This window comes from Centroberyx affinis, unplaced genomic scaffold (genome assembly GCF_046629955.1).
Source record: "Centroberyx affinis isolate AG114_WGS23_722 - 3 ecotype Tasmania unplaced genomic scaffold, CSIRO-AGI_Caff_v1 ptg000358l_1, whole genome shotgun sequence".
In the NCBI taxonomy this organism is placed as follows: Eukaryota; Metazoa; Chordata; class Actinopteri; order Beryciformes; family Berycidae; genus Centroberyx; species Centroberyx affinis.
In genome coordinates, this window is record NW_027279029.1 from 316250 (window position 1) to 335853 (window position 19604).

Genomic DNA, 19604 nt, shown 5'->3' on the forward strand with positions numbered 1-19604 from the left:
AGTTTTTGTTCTGTTAAATGAATAAAATGTAAACCTTCAATGTCAGTGCGCTAGTTCTTGATACGAGAGATTCTCATGAAACGCCCTGCTGAGTATGGCAAGCTGTCAGTTCAGTCTGATGAAGGTTTAGCCGCAACATGTTGGCGAGATAATCATTTTTTTATTTGCATGGAGCAGAGTGCATTTTCATCTTTTCAATTCAGCTGTATGGCAAGCTGTTCAAACATTCACTCTCTCCATATCACTAGAGGTAAAATAAAATGAACCCAAGTGCCGATTTTATAGTCATTAGCAACAAATTATATTACTATTTGAAACTTGTTAGAAACAATTTGTTGGAACAGACATTTGTACTTATCAAATAGTAACTAGTAACTGTTCCCCCTTTTACTAATAAATTTGTACTCATAACTATTTAATAAGCACTAGTATGCATTAATTGGCTAAAAGTCACTTTCAGTTTTACTTTGCAGTCATTTACTATTAGGGACTAAAAGTATTATCAGATTACTAGTTACTGTTGAAATTCTCCCTGTCCATTTCCACTGTCTTTAGTCACTAATGAATATTCTTATTAGTACTTTAATGCACACTGGTCTCTGAAATGTATATTACTGATTAGTAAGAAAAAGTTGAATAGTGCTTACCTAAATACTACTGATTAGTATTCTATAGTGACTAGTAATAATGGAATTATTGATTAGTGAGAACTGGGCAACCAGTAACTTGATATTACTTGATATTAATACTTCCTATTAACAATTCAGAAGGAAAAAAAAACCTATTAATAATTCAAATTACTCAGAAATTATTTAAGGTGGAAAATAATATACAGCCCACATTTTATTGCACTGATTTAACACAAAAATCTGAATGTTCTTAAAAGCAAAGTATTTGTTTTAGCACGGCATGTGTAAAATAACCAGCATTTATTATGTATAACACAAAAAGTATTCCTTAACTTGATACATCATTGTAGCAGCATGCACAGGGCTTAATGGCTGCATCATAAGCACATTTCAATCGCTCAAAAACCACAAAAATACTCTCATTTATGAAAAATAAAATGCATAAGAAATTCCCTTTGTGATTAGGGTTTTGCTAGATAAGGAGACTCTATAGGAAAATAAACCTGAAACTTGATGATCTGTCACTGGGTTTTTCTTTAATATGATAATGTGGTTTATTATGATCAGTGTTGGGCCGTTTTACTCAAAAAAGTAGTCATCACTTGTTACTAATGCAATATCAAAGGCAATATTACTTTTTACTCCCTGGGAGCCGTAATGCTTTACTCTATTTTGTTTTACTTTTCTGTCACAGCCCCAAAATTTGCGAAGGCATCCTCTCTTACCTACAAAAATCTGGGCAACTCAACTGCTTCCCCTGTGAATGATCAGGACGACCAAATAGTGATGTCCAATGTTCTTCTCATTGTTTTGTTCCATAAAAATTAAAGTAGTAAGAACAGAAAGTAAACTTTTCTGCCATTTCTCATCCAATTTGGCTTAATATGAGAGGATGCCGACTAAAAATGATGAAGAGAAATCTGGGGATGAGGGTGGGATATAGTTTTTGGATAATTCAACTTCAATTTGATATTTGGAAGCGGTGCTAATATAACTACTTATACCTATTTTTTCATTGATAACGAAAATATTATTACAGAAACTGAAATAGTAAATTCAATTTACTGTGTCGCTGACTATAATGCAGCATTTCCCTTCATACTCTGGAGAATCTGTGTTTGCCATCTGTGGCAGGTCTAGCAGGCTCTGTTTTTCTTTTTTTTTTTTTAAAGATGACTGAAATAGTAATCTAAAAAAAAAATATAGAGAGACTGGAAAGACAAGGGGAGAAAGAAGGGCATGACATGTGACAATGGTCCCAAGCCGGATTCGGACCTGGGGCGTCACGGTTACATGGTATGCGCCACCGGGTTCGGCTGGATTTGTCCCATTAAGTGCATTCTCAATCTGGCAATTGCAATCTGCTTTCTTAGAGGATAAGAGAGTTTATTACCATTTGATAACGAGGAAGTAGGAGCACTGACGGACCCATTAAAAAGACAGGAGAAAAAGAAGACGATTGCGGTGACTTTGAAAGCAACAGTTGTTAAATAAAACATGGATGGAGTGGGCACTTTTCCGCAGCCCCCACAGAGGCTCTTGTCTGATTATTCTTGTCATATCCAGGTAGGCGGGGGCGGGGGGGGGGGGGGGGGGGGGCAGCTTCGTGCAAGACTACAGCCTCACTGTGCAATCTCTGCGAGGGAGCCCAAAAAAAGAGATATGTGCTGAGTGGTAGATCCCCCCACCCTCCTCTTCCTCCTCCTCCCCTCCCTCCCTCCTTCCTCCCTCCCTGTCGGCTCCATCCCTCTCGCTCCCTTTCATTCCCTGTGAATCCCTGATGGTGCCAACATTAGCAGATGACTTGTTAACTAAACTTCATATTTTGGCCGAGAGGGACGCGGGTGAAGTAGTGGTGTTTGAATTAATAAAAGAGTGAGAAAAAGATTTAAGAGAATGTGGAATTTCAGTCCTTAACTGATGAAACCTGAACTAATACAGAGGAGAATCACTGTCTGGATGGAAGAGGAAGAGGCTTTTTAACCCGGGTAGACAGAATCTTAAATAATGCTGAATTGATGCTTTTAATAGCAGTTTTTGACGCATTAAAGTACTGATTCTAACTCTGAATATGGAGAGGTATCCTCTTTCCATTAACTGCAACACTTTCAGTATTGATCCGAGGAAGTTCAAGTTGAGTTCAGACAAACAAACACCTCATCAAGTGCTGTGTCAATTCCGGTACTAACTAAAGCAGCTAAAGTATATCGCCTTAAGATATTTATTATTTCACTGAATAAACTGTAGGAGATCGTGACTCTGCGGACCACTTTACACATATCACTATCCTCATACATTAATTGGATTCATTAACATAAGATCTAACACACGCAATCAACCGAATTTCAGTGTGCCTGGGTATCTATGCTGATCCTTACTAATTCAACCCTGACCTTATTCATAAACATCTTATTGCCTTTTGGCATTTTCATCAAGAAAAAAATTACACTAAGAAAAAAAAGGAGGCAAACATGAGGACGATCCTGGAGCACTCTACTTAAAATGCATATCAATGTTTCTTTCTATATTTCAAGGACAGACCTATTTCATGCTATTAGCCTTAAGCAATCTCCATGATGGAAGCCCAATGGTTTCATTCTCCCACATATTTTTCTCCCCTCAGTGAAGCCGTGCAAGTTTAAGAGGCATACACATGAAAAGGTAAGTTGTAACACCATGAATAATGCACATTGTTTGCTGGAGAATCTGAAAGTGCTGTAGATATCAGATTCACCTAACTCTCAATCATCAGACTCCAGGATAACAGCGAGCCTGAGCGGAGTAAAACGCAGGCGCCAAATATTATATTCACAAACACAGCCTTATGCTCTGTGGAGAAACCGCAAACAATGGATGCCATCCCCCTGACAGACAGAACTAGCCTTTTTGAATGCACCCATATTTGATCAAATTCTTAACGCAGCATTAAAAGCTAATCATATTAATGAGAAAGACAATAAATTATGGAGCAGTGGTTAAGCTGAGAGGCCCAGACCAGGGAGCGGGTGGCTTCATGCCAGCACTTGCAGCCCCCATTCATGACATCACTTCATCAGAGCGGCCTGAAAGATTGTCTCACTGTGAACTCCACTCTTGGCTCAATGAATTGAGCTGTGAAATCATAATAAGGACAGAACATATGACTACAGCGACAGCTATTTCATGATATCCCATAACTGCTGGAAGCGTGGCGGTTGTAGTCAAGACCACCTTAGTCGAGTCCAAGTCAATTCCAAGACCAGATCCAGTCAAGTTAAAGTAAAGACCGGATGACTAGAGAAAATCGAGTCCTATTCAACACCAAGACCAAAGTAGGCAATAAACAGTGTACATGTCTTTCCAAATGAAAAGGTTTCTTAAGAATCAATAGAGATGCAGATCTATCTGCAGGAGCTCTGTACTAAAACCTTCCACATCCAAATAATTAATGCATAGGAATTTACTAATCAATATATAGAAGTTTGAGGATCATTACATGCTATACACCCCCAAGTACAACCCCATAAATTGTTTATAATGCTGGGGAGGAAATAAACAAAGGTGGATCAGATAGAAAAAAATGCATCTTTGACAATTTTTAGATAGGCGGAAAAAAATGGAGTCAATAATATCCAATAGTGACCTAGACCAAGACAAGACCGAGTCAAAACAGGCACGAGACCGAGACAAGTCCAAGATGTCAGAAAAGTGGTCTTGAGACTGGCAATTACAGTATAGCTCATATTCAGGACTTGCTGGCCTCTATATCAAAATATGACCGTTAATGAGTAGAAAGTGTGATGTTGAAAATATTTACCTGCATGGAGTTGGAGCGACCATTGTAGGGCTGGGCTTCAGTGAAGAACTCGGTGCCGTGGTCCAGCCGTCCGTGACCCCCATACTGAGCCTCATCTGAATCCAGCTTGATTTTGTATCTGATGAAGATGGAGGTTAAGGAGCAATGGCAGTGGGGAAACTAGATTATAACATCTAAGACATAAGAGGCACAAGAGAAGCTTTTATCAGCAGTGCTTTCGGTGTGCAGACTCGTTTTTTTTTGCACTGCTCAGCTGGTTTATATTCAATGAAATCCTCGCATCCATCTCGGCATTCATCCTGCACTCCAAAGTGACGGTGCTGAGCCTTAATTGACAGAGAGAATGCTGTCCAATATTAACATAAACAGAAAAGTGATTCAGCCACGGCTCAACCGTGCAGCCTGCCAGTCTAATTTATCTAATTCATTTCATAAATAATGTATTTTATCAAAAAAAGGGATCCAAACGACTCAAAACAAATAATACATGCAATCTGTTTCTTTGCTACACTGACTCAGTTAAATATTAAAAATGTAATTGCCTTCGGTCGTATAGAAAAGGTGTGTGTTGTGTGTGTGTGGGTGTGTGTGTGGGTTGAGGGGGGCTGTAACGGTAGGCTCCTTGGAGTCACTTTTTCTTCACTCCTTTCACACAATCCTTCTACTGTGCTTTTGAACAAGGAAGAGCTGATGCTTAGACACGGAGGAGCTGAATGATGGCTTGAAAACTGGAAACTTCCATACTACATAGTTTCATCTTTCATACTATTTCTTCTCTATGAGGAACTGTGAGATGGAAAAATAAGACACTGTATGAGATATAATATGTAAATCATGCCATATGGACCAGAGAGGGCTTTAGCATGTTTTCACCTTTTATGAAAGAGCAAGATCAAATCTATGATAGGGTGTAATACACCCTTCAGACAGGTGTAATACATGCTGTCTAATCTGAAATCTAAATTGTTAGCAAAGAGCCTCCAAAGTTTGTTTTAAGAAATAATATCCAGGCAGGCTTTTAGAAAACCACTCCTCCCTTTCTTAAATGGCTTAACATCAGTAAGATCCCCGTCTCTTTTGTCTGACAAAAAAAAAGGATGGATGTCTAAATCAGTAGCCCATTATTAATATGTCAATGGAAACATTTAAGACGTTTAAAAAGCCACATTTAAAAAGCATGAAAGCGCACTTTGGCAAAAGTGTACATAAATATATATTCCCGACTGAAAACTGCTCTCCAGGCATGTTTAACCTTCCAAATGCCTTCCTTGGTGCCAGTCAGAAAAAAAAAAAAAAGCGTGGTAGCCTACATGTGTACCTTGATGTGCATGTCAAATGTAAATACCCATAAACATCTGTGCGGTGCATTATTTACTTCCGTCTCTCAGGGCTCAAGCAGTAATGAGTGGTAACAAACAACCAGGAGAGAAAAGCAGACATGCAAGCAGACCCCTAATTGGCTGGGTGAATAATCGCCTCATCTCCCCATAGGCTATAGTCTGAGGTTTGAGTGTGATCCTCAAACGCTGCCTCACTCTGCCCCAGAGCCGGGAAAATTCTGCTTTTGCTGCCTGCTTGTCTGCTTTGATAGTGATGATTAAAAAGAAGCGCTGCTCTGTGCATTGTTTCTGCTGAGGAGGAAGATCCCCCTCCTCCATGCCTCCTTTGCTCTCCTCTCTGTTATGGTGTTTTATTGACAGAACAAACTCATTTTGTTACGGAGGTTTTACAATAACTATCAAAGAGGAAAATGGAAATATTCTCTCAGGGGTTATAATGCATGCAGGGAAATTGAGAATCTATGCTGCTTCAAATTTTAAGCCGCCTAATACAGACATTATAAAGAACTGTACATATTAACTAATTCTAATGATGCATGGAATATGTTTGTGAAGGTTTGGCTATAAAAATTGTTATGCTTCCTTTATAATAACACGTGTCCGATCTGATTTGGAGTGCCAGTAACACTCATCTCAAATCTCCTTCACGCCACTTGTTGTGCATATCCAATTTTGTGGATTGCATGTGTACAGTATGTGTGTCTGTCTGTATGTGTGTCTGTGAACTAGGACACACTGGAAATGGAGTATAGTTGCAGTAATTCATAGTTCCCCGGCAAACTTGTCTGTAAGGAAGCGAGAACCAGCACAAATTGGTAGTTGGAAGCTTTGAGCGATTACGTCTTTGTTAGTGGCTACAGAGGGCTGGAACAACAGCTTGCAGTTCAGCTGTAAAGTATTGTAATCAATACAGCCTTTGTGAATAAAGGGGAAGATTTAAGAACACAATCAATTTTGCCCAATGAGCTGAAAGAAAAGAAGGCAGTCCAAAACTTGGTGATTAGAGCCATTGATGACCTGAAAACAATCTGGCCATGACCATGATTGCAGACCAAGCCACCACTTAGTCTCTCCATCAGGCTGTCTTTTTTCTCACTTTATGAAAGTAATAGCACCCCGTCGTGGGTGAACGAGAAGTGAGGGAGATGTGTGTGCACATCTGAAGAATGTGGCACGGCCTTGTAAACATTCTAAACATCTTGCCTTGTTCAGAGTCGACTTTTCTCTGCTTTCTGCTCCGTCTGCACAAGTTACATCAGGGTAAAACGGCAGAAACAAATTCTGTTGCAGAGAGACAGCTCTAGCCCACCAGCAGAATCTCATCTACACTGCCCAAAAACAAGACACTAAATGACTATTAATCTCAAAACATAAGGATATGCATTGCTTCTCATAAAGAACATGCACACTGTTTAATATCCTTCAGCGCACCTCTGTTTTACATAGTCCATTCTCCATTGCTCGGCTTTGTTGCTACGAATTTGGACAGGCTCTGCACTGACCTTTGTTTTTAACGTTATGCGTGAAATAAAAGTTCACAGCTATCCATTTCTACAAGAAATATATTGTTACTTCAGAAAGCTCAAATGCTACACATCCTGGAACTCACTGCCTGTGGTCAAACGTACTGCCTGAAACAAGAAAGCTGCTGTATTTGTCTGCACAATGTGAACGCAGCAGAAAGAGTTTGGAATCATGGATTATGACTTTGGATTGATGAGGGTGTTTGTTGAAGAGATATCTGATGGAGTTTCAGCCTAATGGGATCCCACGCAGCGGAAGGTAATGCAACGCTGCATATACAATCCATCTTGGTGTATCTTACAGAGAGATGTGGAAAAACAAAATAACATGCATGTCTTCCTCTGTTCAGTAACCTTATGTGGTGCAGTCTAGATGATATCACATGATAAATGATTTGCCCCTATGTATCTCAGTGTGAATTTCATTCTAATTCTGGTTAGTTAGTGTCACTGCACATACAGCTGAATTATTCCAAATAGCATTCAAGTAACACCTCAGATAGAAAAGGAGAATGATGACCTGACACAATCTCAACCGCCTATTGGCACAGTGTAAATCAAAGACCCATCTGCCCTGACAGGTACAGCTTTCATGACGGGATCCAACTGGGATTTCAAATACTCTAACCAGCCAGATAAAGCCCACTGCCTGAAGAATGTGTCCACCGAGAGTCAGAGAGAAAATAATAAAAAACACTGATGGTTTGAGTGCCTGTCGAAAAGCTGACGTTGACTGCATTTTAATGGCTAACATTTTTGGCGAGGTGCTTCTCTTCACTTTCTCTCCTGTTCCCTGTGAGAGAAAAAAAAAACAACATCCAAGAGAGGACAAAGAGAAGCAAACAACAAAACAAAACAAAAAAACAAAAAAAACAGCTCATCTAAAAAAAATGAAGAGGGCAAACACTCACTCTGCCTCCAACTAAGTATTGGCACTGTGGGATGATGACTTTATTGCAGTTGTGTTGTTATTTATTTATGGGAAAGTTAAGACAGCAGACTTTGAGCTATAGCAGGTCTTAAGCTGTAAGCACTACAGTTTTTTTTATTGTACAGTGCCAACAGTGGACTCTTTTTGGCAATATATACTGTAAATATCATTTTTTTCTTATTAGTTTCAATGTATAACCAAACAAGGTAAGACACTGAAACTTTAACGACTGAAAATTTTTCAAACAATGGTGCAACAGGGCAAAAAAGTTTCTGTTTACTTTTTTGATTTAGTATGAAAAATTAGCATAAATGTTTATTTTAGCACACAGAGGAGGAACCATCTGAAGAACCATCGATTTTTACAGTGTACCACCAACATGCGCTCATATTTCTGGTCCGTGAGGTGACAGAGCGCAGCAAAAGGTTGCGTAATTGGCTGGCGAGGAGAACCGACTATGAAAAGTTAATATTCAGTCGCTACATGTAGGTGACAAACCTTCTAAAGGCATAAAATAATATGCTCGCCACGCTGCCAAAGGCAATGAGGATAGCCAGACAGTCCGTATTGGATCCATTTTCAGAGGTGCACAGCACGCTCAGTCACACCCCGTTATCATTTCTAGATACAATAGTGATGTGGAGCTCCGCTGTGACACGCCTGACCCTCATACAGATATGAGAAAGTTTAAGTATATGACAGCTGAGTGTAATGAAAAAGCACTTTTGGACTCTTTGAGCTTGTCTTGTTTACCTCCTCTGCCTCTGAGTGGCACTTTCATCTGTCTTCTCTCCTAATTGGATCCTCTGCACACATTCCCATCGGAGGATCTGCATCTCCTCATGCGCACGCCGCATTTACCTTCCTCACACACACAGCACATTTGCCTGTATGTGTTTACTGCTTCTCTGTATAATGACAGCCAGAGCTTTGCCCTCACATTTATTTGCATTTCCTCTCTACCCCCCCTCCTCTCTCCCTCCCACCAATGTCTGAGGCCTCTCCTTAAACATCAAAAGAAGCACCAGGAGGAAAAGATGCGGTGCCATCTAAATGAAAATAAACCCTCAAAAACGGTGTTAGAGACACTGTGCAGCAAGGCTATTAGTGCTGTGCCCAAGTTTTCACCCTATCAAAGCAGAGCTGAAAACCCAAGGCATAAGCTACAATTAGTGCACATCAAATAAGCTTACAATTAATGCATGATATTAAGAGATTAGGAGTCACTTTTGTTGTTGTTTTTTTAAGTCATAAAATAAACATGATTATTGTTCTATCATACTATTCACATCTAATAACATGTTTTTTTAATTAATGGCTGGTAACAATCGTAACAGAGATTAGAAATGTTGTTTTTGCATTATTTTTTTTATCTACTGTAATAAACCTACTTCCCAGTCACTATGAAGCTGTAAAGTTATAACCTAAACAGCTGTGTAGCAACTGATAATATAATAACTGCCGGATAATGTAATAACCTGTCACAATGGAATGAGAAGTCCCTTGAAATGGTTTGGAAATGTCGCCAGATAATGTAATAACATCATGAGACTGATATTGTAATAATAAAAACATTACACCCACTCATAATGTAATAGCTACTTGTTCATATAAAGTATTACATCAGGCTTTATTACATTTTGGACTCATTTAGAAGAACATTTTATGACACTGACAGGTCATTACATCATCCATAATTACATTATCAGTTGCTACAAGCCACAAGCTAACTATCTAAATACAACAAAGATAATGTGGAAATTGAGGGAACAACTGTTGTCAGCCAATCAAATCATAATCATTTGCTACTGAATTGCTCATGTGTAATGATCTGAACCACTGGCAACCAGACAAAACTAACAAACTGTGTGATTTCAACTCACCGTCACATAATTTAAGTCAAAGCTGAAGAAGCAATACAGCCTCTTATCCATCCGGGAAACTATCTGTTGGCATGAGCTATAGTGAGCCCCAGAAGAGAGTGATGTCCGTTATAATAAATACAAATCTGTCAGCTTTCTGTCCCCCTTCACATCCCTAATCATTAAGCCTGCTGTAATCACAACTGTGGGACTCATTAAATTCCTCTGTGCTGCTCTCAGGGAAGACAGACAGCCAACGCCGCTAAAGAGAGCGCTTTCTGAATCACTGGGCTCTGCTATTATTTCTCTCTAATAGCATCACAACACCACTATAAACAACTGACTCATATTCCCCTCAACAATGACTGCTAAAATTATATCACAAAAGTATTAGCCGCGGAGAAAACCATGGCCATTAAAATTGCGGGTCATTACGAGTCACATTTACTTTAAACAAGTCTGACACAGCCTTTAGATCTCTGGATCCACTTCCGAGCCCATAACCATGCATCTTCTCAGAGGTGATTATTTTTTTCCCCCTAAAATGCCGCAAGAAATTCACAGGCCAGAGTTCCACTTCAAATCCGGCCATGAAGATTTAGTAAAGAAGTTGCTGGATGATATACTTCATATGTGTGACCACATGACTTTGTAAAAATGATCTAACAATATAATCTAGCTTTGTTGCAGTTTATCTCCACACATTTTATTGATGGTGAGCAAATTAGTCCTGTCCCTCTATTGTAATCTATGAAATTAGCTGTCACTTAAGATATTCCATACTGTTGTAGCATTAAAATCGACTTCAAAAGTTTAAATACTCTTAAAAGTTAAAGAGTGTGTGTACACAGGTCCTATCATATTCCTGCCTATCTGTTTCTGTCTCACTTTGCCCTTTTTTAAATACAGACATTTATTGTTTGAGCTGAAATAGCCTTACTTGCCGATTATGTCAAGCTTGAAAGATTAGTCACGTTACTGTATTAGAGAAATGATTGACAGAGGAAAGCGAATGTGTGAAGATTTGAAACAAAAGTGACAGATGAGAGGTAAAAGGATACTTTCCTGCTGGCTCTACAGCAACTCTGTAGTCCTGGAAGCTCTTAGTGGGATGGAAGTTGAAGATAAAGAGCACATTCCCCCTCTCAAACACAATGACCTTGTCCTCTTCATGCTTGGTGCTGATATAGGCCTAGAGCGAGGGAGGTGGGGGAGAAAAAAGTTAACTAAACATTTCTTTATGAATAATCATTACCTTTCTCATCAGGCATTTAGAGAGTTACATCGGAGCGCATTATATCAGTGGGCTACACATTTCCAAATAGACTGAGTAACCCATTCCCACATCAAATTTCAGGTGGCACTCATCAGCAGAAAGCAGGTGCCCAGGGTAGCGCGAGGCACACATTGTCAGCTTTAGACAGCTGCACATGATAAAGCCGCCACTCTCCTGTGGAGCGAGCTACTGTTAACGTGTCATTAGCAGAGATTATCAATGTCACCCAACCCCCTATTTTTAGTGCCTTGTTCCCCCAGCCAATTTCAGGGCAGAATATTCACGGCTGAACGCGGAGATAAGCACCCTTGCAATTGGACAGGCAGAGAGGATAGAGGCTAAGGAATGAGCTGACAGTCTTGAGTCCTTTACCAAGTCTATTTCTACATGAGACTTCCAGAGTGTTTTCAAATTTGGGGTGATGCCAAGCTCTTCTGGCTGGGTGCATCTGGTTTTGCATTGGAAAACAAATATAACCTCATCCATGAAGTCGTGACCCAATGTGCATATAAATGCATGTTCTTACTTAGAAATAAATTGTCAATTGCAATCTGTCAACCAAGTTGGTCTTTATCAGAAAATTATTCTGATCAAATTATTCTGAATCTGTCATATGATTTGCAGAAATTACATTTTAAAAATAAATCAAAATAATTATTTCAATAATTGTCTTTTTCATATGCAAACCCAGTAGAATATCTCCCTACTATGTGACCACATGGTGCTCTTATACCAATATAAAACTAGAGTCTGCTAGTTTCTAGGGATGGGACGATACACTTATAAAGTCTTATCTCACGATATGATTCGATACGCGATATGGGGTTCACGATTCGATACAATCACAATACGATGTAATAAATAAAAGTTCAGTGACAACAAATTATGACTGTGCAGAATTATGCTTATTTCTGAGCAACAAATCTTTCTAGCAATGGCATTGGCTTGCTAGAATGTAAACAACAATTTATAACTGTAATAAACAAAGTGCAAAATAATATAATTTGGATGGCAAGCTTGTGAAGTAGTGACGGACAAGCTAACTCATTTGTGATTACTGCAGCAGAATAAAATGTAGCTAATATTGCGATTCATTTTTCTGCCTTATGATACGTATTGTCACATTTTTGTATTGCGATATATTGAATTTCGATATATCGTCCCATCCCTTCTAGTTTCATATCGGGTATGAAAGCCTGCTACTAGGTCATGTTTCTGCCACTGCCTGCAGTATCACAGTATCATGTCCAGAAACAACAGTGTTGGCCAATTATGGGTGAAAATAAGCAAGGATAAAGTCCAAGACCTCCACTGACCTTAATGCTTATATGACTGACATGGAATTTAAGTTTATCTTTCCAGCGATAACAAAAATGTGAAAGTTTGAGATTTAGTGCCATTATTATTACAGTTCAAGCTGGTTTAAGTGTTGTCACCAATCAATAAAAGTATCTTATGGGCAGCTGCCCCCTAGTCTGTTGTAATGGTCCGACCAGGCAGTTTTAGGCTGCGACCTTCCAGTTAAGAAACGCTGGTATAAACATAAACAGAGCGAAGAGCACTCTGGAGGCCATGGTCTTCTCGCCAGTATAGACTGGCTCTGTTTATAGTGTACATTGGCTCTGTTTACAGTAAATCACAGCGGGACACCCCGAGATCTGTGCACTAACAGGGGCTTCAGTTCATGTCCAGAGTTTGGCCCTTTGAAGCTCACTGCTGCACATCTTCAAAGAGGCGGGCGCACATCGCACTTTTAAGCAAAGTCCCTGATGTTTCCGTATCCTCTTAATTCTACAAACTACGCCCTTGGACACTCCCACCTAGGGGAAATATTGGACCAAATTATAGAATCTCCTCACTGAGCAATATTATCTTGGCAATGTCACTGATACTCTGTACAGAGGATTCAGACGCTTCTGATTTTAAGGATCTCTGAGCAGTTATTGGCGTTTTCTGCGAGTAATGTTCTACAAAGGCGTTTTGTGATATTGTATCGATCCCCAAATGAGAATTTTTTTCCTTTCACCCGCCTCCTTCCACATGGAGGTCGGATGGCAGGGTCAGCTACAGAACCGCCTGGAACTGAGAGGGATTCGGTGTAGATCTGTAGTACTTGAGTCTGGTCTTGAGGCCACTTTTCTGATGTCTTGAACTTCGTCTCATGCCTATTTTGACTCGGACTTGTCTTGGTCACAGCCACTATTAGATGGTGACTCAACTTTTTCCCACCCGTCTAAAAATGTTCAAAGATACGCTTCTCTCCACCTGGTCTACCCTCGTTTATTTTCTAAACATTTAAACATTTTAAAAGATCTGTGTATGGTATATAATGTCCCTCAAGCTTCTATGCATTAATCAGTCAAAATCCTTGGCATGAATTAGTTGGATGTTGAAGGGTTTGGATAGATCTACATCTGTGTTGATCTTTAAAGGATAAGGCCGGTGTTTTTTAATGCATTGCTTACCGTCAACTAATCCTATGAAAATAACAAAATCAACAATGCGTTTGCTCAACTCCCGTTACTTTCTGACTTCCCACGTACCGTTTTTAGCCGTCAACCGGGAAGTCATTGGCTCCATTTGTAAGCTAAAAACCTTGAAATACAGCTCACAAAGACATAGTTTCAATTTTAAAAATCGCTAACTGTTACCACGAAAAGTCAGGATGTTGTAGTTATTACCAAATCAAATTCAAAAGGGAACAAATTCTTCATTACGCCGGGGACTATTTTCGGTGCTACAGAACTACTTTCCTGAGATCGCAAATGTGTTTACAGCCGGCTTATTAAGTTGTTTGAGGAAAAAGTCGGCCGGCCCGGTGCATCGTGATGATGAAATATGCTGCCCAGAACAACGGCATGGCTCTTTGAGGTGTTTTTAATTGTTTTTTTAATACAATGGAGTTCTATGGCTGCTGGAACATGGCTTCATTGGGCACCGGTTACATGGACAAGACTTGTTGGCAAAATTATTATTATTTTCATAGGATTTGTTGACGGTAAGCAATGCATTAAAAAACACCAGCCTTATCCTTTAAGAAACTCTCACTCACTTGAAAACGACTCAATTTGCTCTGGTCTTTGTTTTGACTTGGTCTCAACCTGCTTTGGTCCTGGTCTTGGAAGTGACTTGGACTCGACTAAGGTGGTCTTAATTACAGCCCTCATGCAGTGTCTTGCTCATGGACAGTTCAGCAGGGTGAATGCTTGCTGTCATAGGGGCTTGTTGAAGGAATTATGGAGACTCACTCCCTACTTCCCAGCTGCCCAGATCTTTACACATTATGAAACTTCGCTGAAATGACAACCTTCAAAATGCCATAATGTAATAATAATAAAAACTATTCCACGCATAATCTGAGGTGATAGATCAGAGAAAGAACATTCTCAGATGATGTCTTAAGTGCACATTGAAGCGCACCCATCTACTGCATGGCTTCACATAAAAAACAAAACAAAACATAGAAACAGCCAAGAATAAGAGCACCCAATATGTTGCAGGTCGGTATTGGTGCCAAATGTATGCATATTTCCTGCCAGTAGCCTCCTTAGGGATCAGCATTCCCCACCGTTCCCCCCAAAAGAGAGCAGAGAAAACAGCCAGCCAGGCTCTGCTTTCCCTTTGCCTTACCTCTAAAGCTCTGTTTCACCCAGTTGTAAAGGGTGTTAAAGGCTTCATAAAGTCAGCGCACACTTCTGATTGATAGACCAATATGCAAAAATTATCCCTGTGAACCAGACATGGCTCTAATTATGCTCTCTGATACATTTCCTCCTCCGCTGCATCCGTCTGGCTGGTGGGGAGAAATAGGTCAGAGTGTAACGCAGCAAGGTGAAGTAGCTCTAATCTGAGGCCTGAATCGTGGGCATGCGAGGGAGGGTATTTTTGAATCAATTACACACACTCACTTCTAATCCCTGTCAATTTAGCCAAACACTCTCCATTTGCATTATCCCATTACTTTGCTACCAGCCCCTCAAGAGAAAAACACCGTGCTACATCATTTTTTCCCATAGGCTTCAATTGCAGGCAAAGAGAAGAGCTGCAGTATGAGAGTGAAATCCATTACTGTTCACCTTGACAGCAGCCAGAGATACAAGACATTTCCAAAATGAACCCTCTTTATGGTGCATTTATCTCCACCTGTCTGAGAACTACTCCTCAATTTGGAAATAGGAAGAAAAAAAAAGGTATGTATCGATGGTGGCCTGAGAATCGAGTTATGAGCAAAAAACAATGTTATATGAGCTAAAGCAGTTACAGACAAAAGGTAGAGACATTGGCAGTGATAAGGAGCCATGCCGTTATATTTTCATGTCATTTTGTCACATGAGTGTGGGGGTGTGTGCGTGCACATACCGCACAGTAAATGCTTGTGTGTGAGTGTGTATGCAGTAAGCGTGCTCTGTCCTTACAGGTGGGGCAGCCAGCCAGCCGTACTTGTCCTCGGTGCGGTTCATGTCCCGGTCAAAGGCGTAGAGCTGACTGTAACGGAGGTGATCCGTGTCCAGTAGGTTAAACTGCCGCCGGGCATAGTGGTAACTCTGATTGTTCCCCTCTCTGGGGAAATCCAGCCACTCTGGATGGCCAAACTCATTCCCTGCAATACAGAGAACATTATTAAAGAACGTACATAATGAATGGATAGGCACACATTCTCTATGAATTAGCATACTGTATCACACTGTGATGTATGAGGTCCTTTTCAGGGTTTGGACAATTCTTAACAAGACAAAAAAAAGATCAAAGGCACCTGAACCATTGTACAGTCAGGCACCATTTTATAACCCCAACAAAAGGTTAGCACTATCCATATTAATACAGTGCGACAAAGCTCTTGCAACATTTCACCAACTGTGCCCTTCCTGGCACCCAGGAACTTGCCCTTTCATGAATAAAACTTCAAAAAAGCCAAAACAAGGGGAAACACAGTGCAAATAAATCCCAGAGCTTTCATTTGAGACTCACTTTTCCAACAAATATATGCAAAATTAATTCAACAGGATATATTTATATAATATTTCTTCTCATAACAGAGAGCAAACTTCAAGTTGACGCTGGAAATGGGGAGAAATTGCAAAGAACTATTCATAAGTCTGACACAAATAAGCACAAAGAGGGAATTCTCCAGGAGATCTCTCTTTATCACAGCATTCATTAATTCATGTTTATTAAAGCATTAGCTAAATTTCTGAAATATTCTGTCTCCTCTCAAGCACCACAACTGTGCCTGTTGTACTTTTTTTTTTGTGCAGCTGCTGCAGAAAATTGCTCAGTTTCCTCAGTATCTTTCAGCTGAGAGGGAAACCCAGCAAGGGCTTGAGTGAAAGCCTCAGACTAGCATCTCAGACAGAGACGGAGCTACGCAGTCCACATGCAAAGCTGAATTCGCAGAAGTCTATGAGACAAACAGTCCTGATGCAACTGCCCTGTCATGCAGAGAGATGAGATAATGAATCCGTCATCGGATGTCAAGACAACATCATAAAACAACAGTCGGGATAATTGAATTCCCGGCAGAGGAAGAAACGCATTGACAAGAGGCAGAGGAAAGAGGCATGACAATAGAATAGAGGCTAGTTGTTTATTCGGGTACTGAAAAACCCCACCCCCACCCCTGAAAAAAAAAAAAGAAAAATCAGAGTGATGGGATGAAGTGGAACGGACAGGGAGTGACAGCAGATTCTAATGAAATACATTATGTAGGTGTTAAAGAAGTAGCAAACAATAAGCCGTGGACTGCCAACTGAACAAGCCCACTGCAGCACTTGCCTAGGAATTAGGGCAGCAGAGAGAGAGAGAGAGAGAGAGAGGGAGAGAGAGGGAGAGGGAGAGAGAGAGGAAGAGAGAGAGGGAGAGGGAGAGAGAGGGAGGGGGAGAGGGAGAGGGAGAGAGAGAGAGAGAGAGGGAAGGGAGGGAGGGAGAGAGAGCCTTTTCTTGTGACATCTGCACAAATAATAAGCCTCCCACACAGCTGAACTTGAAATGTAAAGGAGAGAATTACACCTCAGACTTGGAACACTGGCAGTCAAAGGAGGACTTTCTTTCCTCCACTCCACCAACAGGAATGCGTAGCCTAAGCTACATATTCTTTGTGCATTCGAAAATTCACGTCTTATTATTCCACATGCAAATAATCTCACCGCGCAGCACACAGGACACCTATTTAGTTTAGCATATGTGGAAAAAAAATTTTTAAACATCATACCAGGAACGGGTACGGCTTTAATTACTCTTCGTGACAAAGTAAATATTTCAAAGTTCAAACAGTTTTCGCAGACAGGAAACTTATTCAAGAGTGATGACACATGGCATTGGATTTATAAGACTGAATACTGTTAAAGATGAAATATTGAATATTGCCTTTTTTCATACATCAGATGACTTTCTGCACCATTGTCAAAGTCAATACATATTCAGGAATACTTCAAGTAGTTCAAAATATTCAAAGGCACATGAAGGAAACATGTTTTTGCTGTTAAAAAAAATGAAACATTTGAAATATTTTTTCCACCAAATGTTTGTTTTTGAGATACAGAATTTGTACAGCAAATCAAATATTTCAAGTGTAGACATGTATCACGTAAATTAACTGAATCACTATCTAAATTAACTAATAGAAAAGGATGATATTTGCAAATAATTCTGAAATATTTTTTTTTTCTTCATATTTTCCATTTCTGTTCTGATTCTGATGCAGGTACCACCTCGGTTTTGCTCAAAGTAAGAGCTAATCTTTCGGTAAATATATATATATATAATGAATGCAAATGATAGCCTCTGATCCTCCTGGTGTGATCATCTTGACTCAAGAGTAACCTTGAATAAGAAGATGAATTGATGTACTGGTAGTTCTCAGCCCACTTGAAAGAAGACAAGTAAGATACTACGGATCGTTCTGAATGAAGGATGACAAGGACAAGCTGCAAGTTGACAACCTTCCCTCAAGGAAAGAAACATGAATACAAAAAAGTTCTTTAGAAAGGCGGTCACACTAAGTATAATGCTCTCTGTTTGCAGGTAACATTCACATGATATCAAGAACATGTCAAGAGGGAGCAATGGCATGAAAGGAGAATACCCTCAAATGTGCTATGGGCTCCACCTGTTAAGCACCACCTAAGGAAAAAAGCCCCATGATTACCACAGGGAACTCACTCCTTAGGTGCTGCTTAAAGGAAAAGATCCACCCTGCGATACTCTTACACTGTTAGATATCATCAATCTGTGATGTTAAACGCTTTCCAGGAGTTATTCTGCAATGAAGTGTCGTAATTTACTTTTTCGTTGAATCCACTTTTCCCTCAGCCTGCCTCCTCTGCTTCTACTTCACCTGGTGATTTCTTACGTTTCCCCGAAGGACTTTCAACGACCCCCAGAGAAGAGGGATCTTTGTGTTGGATACAAGTAGATGGAGACGGTTAGTTTTTCCAGTCGAGAAAAACTGAGAATGGAGATAGAGCGATGTCGTAGTGTGCCTTGCCCAAATGACAAAAAAGCCGTCAAAGAGGGTGTTATAACCTCTTTTTCTACCAACGACGGATCCGGAAAGATTCAAGCTGTATATGCACTGCATTTTGGTCTAGTGAGGCTACTGTCAGTGCAGAAATTGGTCTCTCTGCCTTTTCTACGATGGATTTCTCCCTGTATGATTGTTGAACGTCGGTGCAAAAACGGTAAATCTAGAAAGAAGCCCTCACTCTGATCTGCTTTGATTCTGAGGGTCTGACACCAAAACCTGACATTTACTGTTGATGTTTTAGATAGCTGGACATTTTTCTGCCATCAAACTCGATTGTAGCTGCGTCGGAAATATCTCAACGTGACATCACGTCGTCTACGTTTGGCCGACTATCCGCAGGAATAAGAAAAATACACCACCAACCAACTAAATGGACCCAGGAATGCAAGGTACATCACCAATAGCATTTTTTTTTTACAGTGTGAAAGTATTTTAGTGTGGACTTTTCCTTTAATGGGCAGGCAGCAGTAAGCTATTCCTTATCATCCACTTGCACTGTGAGCGTGTGTCAGGCACACACACGCGCGCACACACACACACACACACACACACACACACACACACACACACACACACACACACACACACACACACAAGTAAACACAGGGGCTGGAGAACTCTGGAAAAAACGTGGTCTGCCTGCTAATCACTGTTTAAGACAGCAAGCCCAGATACACGCCCATGCTTTGATAAAAGCTTTCAAAAGAGCCACACTTAATTAGCTG

At 40.2% G+C, this 19604-nt stretch overlaps 1 protein-coding gene across 1 annotated transcript in view; it reads right to left on the reverse strand.

The window, feature by feature from the left end:
* Positions 1-19604, reverse strand: part of gbe1b (glucan (1,4-alpha-), branching enzyme 1b) — a 75057-nt gene that overhangs the window by 7365 nt on the left and 48088 nt on the right. The window contains exons 13-15 of the mRNA XM_071515510.1: positions 15773-15957; positions 11143-11273; positions 4426-4543 (exon numbers count right to left, since the gene is read on the reverse strand). Of these exons, the coding sequence (XP_071371611.1) occupies positions 4426-4543; positions 11143-11273; positions 15773-15957 (434 nt within the window). The remainder of the gene's footprint in view (positions 1-4425; positions 4544-11142; positions 11274-15772; positions 15958-19604) is intronic.